Source organism: Lactuca serriola, chromosome 1 (assembly GCF_051521515.1).
Source record: "Lactuca serriola cultivar US96UC23 chromosome 1, Lser_US96UC23_V15, whole genome shotgun sequence".
NCBI classification, from domain to species: domain Eukaryota; kingdom Viridiplantae; phylum Streptophyta; class Magnoliopsida; order Asterales; family Asteraceae; genus Lactuca; species Lactuca serriola.
In genome coordinates this window covers 137769991-137778539 of record NC_136408.1, presented here as the reverse complement: position 1 = coordinate 137778539, position 8549 = coordinate 137769991, and the positions used below count along the sequence as shown (strand labels likewise).

General features: G+C 34.6%; 1 protein-coding gene across 5 annotated transcripts; it reads right to left on the bottom strand.

Moving 5' to 3' along the window:
• Positions 1-826: 826 nt before the first annotated feature.
• On the bottom strand, positions 827-7180 carry LOC145099286 (disease resistance protein RUN1-like). 5 transcript variants are annotated; one of them, XR_013704607.1, is made up of 6 exons: positions 5227-7180; positions 3340-4468; positions 2935-3252; positions 1954-2853; positions 1231-1872; positions 827-1109 (listed from the first exon to the last, which is right to left on the bottom strand). XR_013704607.1 is itself a non-coding variant. In XM_079036878.1 (6 exons), the coding sequence occupies exons 2-6, from the start codon at positions 5781-5783 to the stop codon at positions 1525-1527; spliced, it is 3252 nt and encodes a 1083-aa protein (XP_078893004.1). In that variant the 5' UTR covers positions 5784-5936; positions 6199-7180; the 3' UTR covers positions 1120-1524. The 5 variants fall into 5 exon arrangements, 4 of the variants coding, with proteins under 4 accessions (XP_078893004.1, XP_078893018.1, XP_078893008.1 ...); XM_079036878.1 differs by lacking the exon at positions 827-1109 and having other exon boundaries at positions 1120-1872; positions 5227-5936; positions 6199-7180; XM_079036892.1 differs by lacking the exon at positions 827-1109 and having other exon boundaries at positions 1120-1872; positions 5227-5922; positions 6199-7180.
• Positions 7181-8549: the final 1369 nt, after the last annotated feature.

The following is an 8549-nucleotide window of genomic DNA, read 5'->3' as shown; positions in this document are numbered from 1 at the left end:
CCATCACGAGTTTTATAAATAAAATACATTTTTCTTGGAAATGTGTTGATAATATTATTATCATATATTTGGGACAAATTCTTTAAAGTAATTTTTTTTTATAAAAAAGATACTCTAATTTAATAAGCATAAATAAATTTTTTTTTTCTTACCGTAGAAATACTAGAAATACGGATGTCACAAAGAAGGTATTGTTGTTTAAATCTTAGAAAGCTTGTGCAAATAAGGTTTGTACAATTTGCATTTAGAAAAAATACATTGGGTGAGAATTAGCAAAAAGATGCATTGTAATGATCACGTGATAAGCACATGTGGGCTGGTAATTCTTTCTTGGTAAGCGCTCGGCAGGCAAGATCAAAGTTTCCATCCCGATGATTCAAAGTGTCCGGTTCAAAAAAATAGGGCTGGCAATTCTCGACACGACACGCGACACGACCTGCGACACGACACGAAATAAACGGGTTTGGGTTGAATTTTTTAACACGCCAACCCGCCAACCTGCCAACACGTTTATTAAACGGGTGATATATGGGTTTCTCAAAAAATAAATGGGTTGACCCGCCAACCCGTTTATATTTTTAATTTAAAAAAATATTTTTTATTTTTAAATGTATTTATATTGACTTGTGGTCCTACCTCATAAGGTCGTAAGTAAGTTTGTAACCAATTGATTTTCCTCATTTTTTCCCTAAATCAAATGGCGTATCGGCATATGACTGTATAAGCGATTGAGGCATTGAACATGTTTCTATGAATGTTTTTAATTTTCATTTGGATGTTTAAGACTTTAAGACTTAAGTAGTTAAGTGTCTAAAATTTAGATATGTTTGCGTCAACCATTAAGAATTTATTCATGTTTAATTGTTAATTTTATTTATGAAATCTGACCCACGAACCCAAATCTAACCCACAAACCCGCCAACCTGTGAACCCATATAAATAAATGGGTTCGTGGGTCATATATGGGTTTATGTTCCAAACCCGCCAACCTGTGACACGCCAACCCGTGACCTGTATATTTAAATGGGTCGTATTTGGGTTGACATATTTTGACCTGCCAACCCGCCAACCCGCGACACGCCAACCGGAACACGACACGATTGCCAGGCCTACAATAAAATCAATAATAAATGGGTGGATTTGGGTCATATGATCCATTTATTTAAATTTTTTAAAATAAACGAGTCATAAGACATGACAATAAAAATATTTAATAAAAACGACATTTACCACCAATTCTGCCAGGTTGAAAAAATCGCCTATGCCGTAGGACGTATTCTCCTGTCGTTTGAAAAGGGTTTTGAAAAGGGGAGAGATCTCCGCCAATTATGTGATTCCATGACTTGTAATAACCCAACACGTCTTCTTCTTCTTCTTCTTCTTCTTCTTCTTCTTCTTCTTCTTCTTCTTCTCTCCATCATACACAAAACTCACCCCACACTCCTTTACACGTTCATTATTCCTCGAATCTGTAACAGTAATAGTAACCTGATCACCAGCCTCCATCTCATTCATCCCAAACATCTAATGACTTAACAACATGCAACACTTTGGGCCTCCAAAAGGTCTGTCTGGGTAACGTTCGTAACTCCACATGCGTTTCTTTGTTACATTACTAATTTTTATCATTGGCGAACGAGGGAACTGACAATCGTGAAATCGAGATGTCTCAACAAAATATTGAAACCCAAGAAAAGGATCATTTGGAATAGGCGTGTGCACAGAGCAGAAGTTGAGTCCTGTAAGGAGGTTGTTTGGAAATGATGATGGCATGGTAAATGTTATTGATCGCCCTGCATTTCTATGCCTAAACCAAATTGGCATCTCGTCCGCCTCATACATTGTGCTGAATATTCCAAATTGATAAAACATCTGCCAAATACACCAACCTTAATTAATCGCCATAAAATATATCATACATATTTACATAAAAGCATAGTTGGCTACACAAACCTGCATTTCAGAATCCAAAGAATTAGTTCCCAAGTGCCTTTCGTTAAGGAAGTCTAATTTAGTCCAACCCAATCTACGTAGTACCTTGTTATCAACACCCACTATTGGTTGGATTTTCACCATGCCTTCAATTTCATAAGACCCACGTTCGAAACCTCTCAAGTGAAAGAGTACCCGAAGTGGTGACATTTCTGGATCAAATACAATTTTTTCTATAGAATGATTACGATGAGGATAAAGAACCAACTTTCTTAGTGTAGGTGGAGGATGCTCGATTGACTTCAATTTTTTACAATCTTCCATACTAAGTATCTCAAGCCTAGGAAGGGTTCTCACACAATTGGGGAGGGAAATGATAGGATTCCCATTTAAAAATAATTCCTTTAACATGGATAGGCAACTGAAGTCCATGGGAAAAGATTCAATGGACAAATTATTATTTGCAAGTGACAAACTTACTAACGATCTTGGTAAAGAAATTGCAAAGGCCTTCAAATCACATGGTATACCACCTGGAAAGGCGGAGGAAGAAGCTCTTGTGTTTATGCCAATGTTGTTAGCCTTGCACACTTCCCATAAATCCGTATCCCTATTCTCAACACGAGATTCACCAAGATTACATCCATCTAGAAGTATTGTTTTAACCTTCTTTAACATGCTTATGTTTCTTGGAAATTTTTCAAGCTTGTTGCAGTTGCTCATATCAATAAGGACAAGTTCAACACATTGTTTAATCGAATCACAAACCTCAAGCAAAACAATGCAATTTCTAACTATTAACCTCTCAAGTGCGGGGAGTTCGTCAAATCCACCAAGCATACGAAGTTGTTTACAAAAACTTAAATTAAGAATCTTCAATGATCCAAGCAACCTTTTGTCTTTTAAACACGATGCATCCAACTACAGAAATGGAAATAAGTTAGAACAGTAGTGAAATTCATCAAACTCAACATGGAAGAATAAGAAATGAAAATAAGTTACATTTTGCCTCTTCTCATGTCGTTGTGGATTACTATAACAATTGAAAAATGATTCAATATTGCTATATGACATGTCAAGAGCAACAAGATTTTCCATAGGTAAGTCTAAAGGTATAGAATTTAAATGAAACCCATGCATACATAACCATCTTATTTCTTCTGGAAAGTTCTCATAAGACCCATTCATTTGCACATAATTGAGTTGTAGTAGCATCAAATTATCCATGTTACTCAACGCCTCTGTTTGAAATGTTGCACACAAATTCTGTTTCTCAAGCATCCGCATATCAAGGGCAAGGCCTACAAGATTTCCCTTACCCTAAGAAGATACAGATAGCCAAAATAATTAGACAATACAAAGCAATTTGAAAATGTACACTACTAAAAAGTATAAATAAGCTCTTACTTTTTTTTGTTTCAACACTTTGAACGACTCCTCATGACACCATAATCGACTTCGCTTCCATGGGTTATCAGGTGATTCTTGATGTACTTCCCATCTTCCCATCTGTTGAAGCAACTGATGCATCTCCAATTCGTTATTCTTTCCGATACTAAGAAGATATCTATCAATGAGATTCGTAATCCCACATCTTGTGTTTATACCACATGCCCTTAATATTGTTTCGGTGAGATCTTTATCGACTCCAACAAAAAAACAAGAAATATGCTTAAATAAGTCTTTATCATTGTTGGATGGCAAAGAATCAAAACTCATTTTCAAGACATTATTTATAGGGGAACTGATTTCTTTTTTTAGCCCTTCTATGCATCCTTCCCAGTAAGCTACATCTCGATTATGTAGAGACTTGCCTAAAACTTTGAGAGCCAATGGATGTCCTTGACAATACTTCACAAGCTTATAAGACACCTCTTCATAACCTGCCTTGGGCTGGTTGCACATAAATGCATGGAGACACAAAAGTTGTAGTGATTCAATCACATGTAAGCCTTCAAGGAAATGCATTGCATGCTTAGGTTTAATGTTTGTTTTGAAAAGTGCACAACTCTCTGTCAACCATGAGTCCTTTGTTGTTATTATAACTTTGCTTCCAGGATGAAAACCTTTGCTTCCAAGTAATGCATCCAACTGATCAGAACTATCAATATCATCAACTACTAGAAAGACCCTTTTACGGGCTAATGTGTTCTCTATCATTGTGGTGTATTTAGAAACATCATAAACTTGAATTGAACTTGTCTTTGAAATGTCATGGCACAACTGTTTTTGTATATCAAGCAGCCCATTATACTTTCCACCACATCTCCTGCCAATATCTTCAATATAGCTGCTTGTGTCAAATTCACGACAATGTAACCCGTAGACATATTTGGCTAATGATGTTTTCCCGATTCCACCCATACCCGAAATAGTGAGTATGTCAGCCGTATGTGAGGATCCATCTTTCAACCATGAATTGATGAACTTAATTGAAGACTCCATTCCAATGAGTAGGGGTTGGGCAATCCTTAAGGGTACATCTATTCTACGGTGAATGTCATTCACAATTTCTTTAATAAAGTCCTTCTCTAGCCTGATTTAATAAGAACTTTAAAACATTATAATCCACAATACTTACAAACGAGATTTGGAGGTTTTATATATCCGACAATCCAAATCAAAATTATATCATAGCTATTTTTTTATTAAATTCCTCAAATCAATACCATACTATGTTTTCACTCCTACCATACAAATATCTAATGTTTAAGGGCATAAAATATTTATGTATGCTAAGATCAAAGCTAGAAATGTAATAGAAGATTTCACTAATGGGTCACCCAACTTCCGTATGTTTTTACAATAATATACAACTTAAAAATGTGGTTTTGCATGCGTATGAAAAAACTAACAGCTATAGGTTATGCTTTATTACTTACTAGTAAGAGAACTTGTTTATCATAAAACAGATTATGATTTGAAGGTAGTATGGTATACTAATAGTACACACATAGCACCTCATTGAAAATTCGGTTTTTAACGGAAAGCATGACAAGATAATTGAAATTGTTTATCTAAATATATAACTTATGACAAACTACTAAATGCACAACAAACGTGTCAAACTTATCAGAACCGTTAATCTTTCTATATAATTCATTTATAAGATCACATAATACAACATATAGGTTTAATTTTGTTCATCTTCTTTGTCCTAGACATGATATATATACCTATTTCATACTGAGGAAAGATATTAAAATGCATAGGAAGAAGCTGATATTTGCATCTTTCATGCATTAATCACATAAAATTGAAGCCCTATGGAAATATGGGTAAGAAAGTTGTTACCTTCCATTTACATTTTTCCCCTTTAAGTGAGAAACTTGTGTAAGTGCTCTATGCCATCGCTCCATCTTTTGAGCCCACTGACCTTTTTTATCTGCATCTGTCTCTTCATCCATTTTCTGTTTATGCTTAGCCATTGCATCCCCAAAGCTACTTTGTTGGTTCCTGACATGTGTGGGCTCCACATGATAAAAGATTGGAATAACAATATGGTTGGATGTCATATGCTGCTCAAGGATCAGCACCAATTCATCGAGACACCATGTTGAAGAAGCGTAATTCTTAGACAACACTATAATAGAAGCCCGAGATGCCTTAATTGCATTCTCCAATTCCGGTTTCAGATCTTCCCCTGTTTCAATTTCTTCATCATCCAAGAAGGCTGTGATATTGGCTTCTATAAATGCCTCATAAAGGTAATCGGTGAAACTATGACGAGTGTCAAGACCTCTAAAACTTAAAAATATGTCATATCTATAGCCATGAGTTGATGAACTATGACCACAAATTAATGAAGAAGATGAAGATCCTTCTGAGAGGCGTTGAAAGAGAAAATCCATTATGAGTTATCACCCTTCACACGATTTTGTGTATATATTTAATATTTTTACTTGCATGCTCTGAAACTCCTCCACGCGTTATCGGTTATAAAAGTTGGTTTCATGGATTTACTCAGTTCTGCTTCAATGTCAGGATCCCCTACATAATAGCCTCTACATAAAATTCAAATTACTAATATTGATAATATGTAACTCGAATCACAATAAACAATTTAAACCTCAAATAAGCATAATACCTTTAAATTATTCAAAATAAAAAATTTAAGAGATTGCAATACATATGAACTCTAATTGTGTTAATACACTAATTCATATCCCCAAACTCCGAGTTTCAAGTTGATTTTGGAGTTATATGGTGAATAATGTGGATATTTGTGTTTTAATCGTTGATTTTTATTTTGTGTTCAAAGGCTACCTTTTATCAATACAAAACTCGGTTGCTTTGTGTGCAAGGGATGTATGGGAATCAAGCTTAGGCATCTAAACACTGCAAAAGGAACATGGAACAGCAGCCTCATGGTAGTAGCAAATTAGTTCAGGTACAAGAAAATAACAAACCAATTTATTCATTTAACCAACATAAACATTCATACTATTGACTAAATAAAATCCATTTTAATTTCACTTGAGTAATCTTCAAACAAATTCAACACCAAATAAATACCATTCTATAAACAACTACATGATCCACTATTACCTCCCATAAGAGAAACTGCAACACTTATAGGAAATTTCAAGCTTTCCCTAAATATCAAAAAACAATTAAAAGATCTTGACAGAAAAAGGAATAAGTTTCTTGACATGGTTGTTTATAGATCCCCCAAATTACCAACAAATATCTTTTACAACTTTGAAATTCTCTATCACTGGATCAAGTATCACCATAAATCTAAAGGAATTCAACTAACATTCATGCGCTTGTTCCAAAGGAAATGTTTTTGAAACATAAAGGTCATGTCCTTTCAAAGGTTTCAGTTTCAAACTCTAAGAAGTAGCTGAAATAGACAAAATTCAATCATTTGTAAACGAAATAAATAAATGATTTATGATTAAGAAGATGAAATTGTCTAACAACTGAAACTAACTTGTAAGAATATCCCTTCATAGTTACCTGCCTGCAGGAAGACAAGGAGACCTGACGCAGTGATGATAGAGAATCAAAAAACAGTGATGTGGCTAAGATATATGTGGAGTTAAGATTACAAAGGATTGTCAGCAAGGAACCCGCGAGTCAACGAGGAAGGAAGGGAGACTGACATAAGGAGAATTCCAAGAAAAATAATGGTAAACTGGGGAAAATCTATGAAGAAAATAAATGGTAAATTGGGGAAAATCTATGAAATTGTTCAAGTCAATAGGGAAAAGGCTAGTCAACGCCAGATACTGGAGTTGTATTGTGATTTTCTTTTGCCTTACGCTCGAAGCCTGTCGAGGGTTTTGCTTCTTTTGAATATATTTTTGATTAACCATTACAAATGAGTTTTTCAAAAAATAATCATATTGTTTTTATTTTAGATATCATTTACTCTTAATTTTGGATTTTATCATCATATTTTGCAATTATTTCGGTTTTATTTTGAATCTTTTTTACAAACAATTTATGTATTTATGTCATAGAAGCTGAAATTAGAAGACATTTTCTTTGCCCACCGAATGTTTGATAAAATGCCAAAGTGGAGTTTTCACATGTTAGAGCTAAATTTGATGAACTAGGTGCATTAAAACTCATAATATTTCATGATTCTTCACCTAAAAATGTAAACATTTGGGTTGATTTGTGAGCAACGTCAACACCTGCCTACCGGTTCTCTTTTACCATCATCGCCTTCGTCGAGTTTGGCCTTACTTCTGTTGTCGCCTATCTGGACAATCCCTAGATTTTTTTTTTTGTTTTTAGAAACCACACAGATTATGTTCGACAAAAGAAAAGGAACTAAGTTTATGATATTTGGTAAATTATATGGATCATATTTGTAATTTTATGGACATATTAAAAAAGAAAAATCACCAAATCTATTAAAGCAATTCAATAAAAAAGTTTCATTTTTTGTAACTTTAATGTCTTTGCTAATACACTTAGTTTGTGAATCATGAACTAGATGTTGAATGATCATCACTATTAATTTCTTACTATCTCAAATTTAACCCAATTATGTTCGCAAAAATTTAAATCCTTCAAGCTCTTTAAGGACTTAATTTTATGTAAGAGAAAATTCAGTAAATGACCAAAATTGAGGGGTTCTTTGAAAAAAATAACCATGGAAATGAGGAATTCAGAATATGACCAAAGGTTCCGCAGAGGGAGTGCTGCGGAACCATAAACACCTCTACGGACTCTTTATTGCTCTGAGGATCAGGGGCATTACAGTAAAAAATAACTCGAACGCGGAAGGAAGTTAGGGTAATCGATTCGCGAAAGGAAGCTGCGGACGTCGGACTGTGATCGGAACGGACACAAAAATGTCACAGCGAGCTCGATTCGTGGAACAACTGCACTCCGATATATTATCCGATAGATATGGAACTCAAGTAATATTTCAATTTTTTTCCTAATCTTCGTATAAACTCGGAAGTAGAAATTGACTATATGAGTTGGAAATTGATAGGTTAAATGCTATATATAAACATGTATTCTTGTTAGGGTGTAAGGACTTAAGTTTGTGAAATAAGAAATCGATTTATCCTATTCTTTTCTTCATGAACAGATCCACAGAGGAACCCTCTGCGGAACGATATATGCCTTTGCAGAGACGTATTTTTTGGTTT

Coding starts and splice junctions, on each gene's coding strand:
- LOC145099286 (XM_079036878.1), bottom strand. CDS start 5,783: ATGGATTTTCTCTTTCAACGCCTCTCAGAAGGATCTTCATCTTCTTCA. Junction 4,469..5,226: donor GGGAAAAATGTAAATGGAAG/GTAACAACTTTC, acceptor TTATTAAATCAG/GCTAGAGAAGGACTTTATTA. Junction 3,253..3,339: donor AAGTGTTGAAACAAAAAAAA/GTAAGAGCTTAT, acceptor GTATCTTCTTAG/GGTAAGGGAAATCTTGTAGG.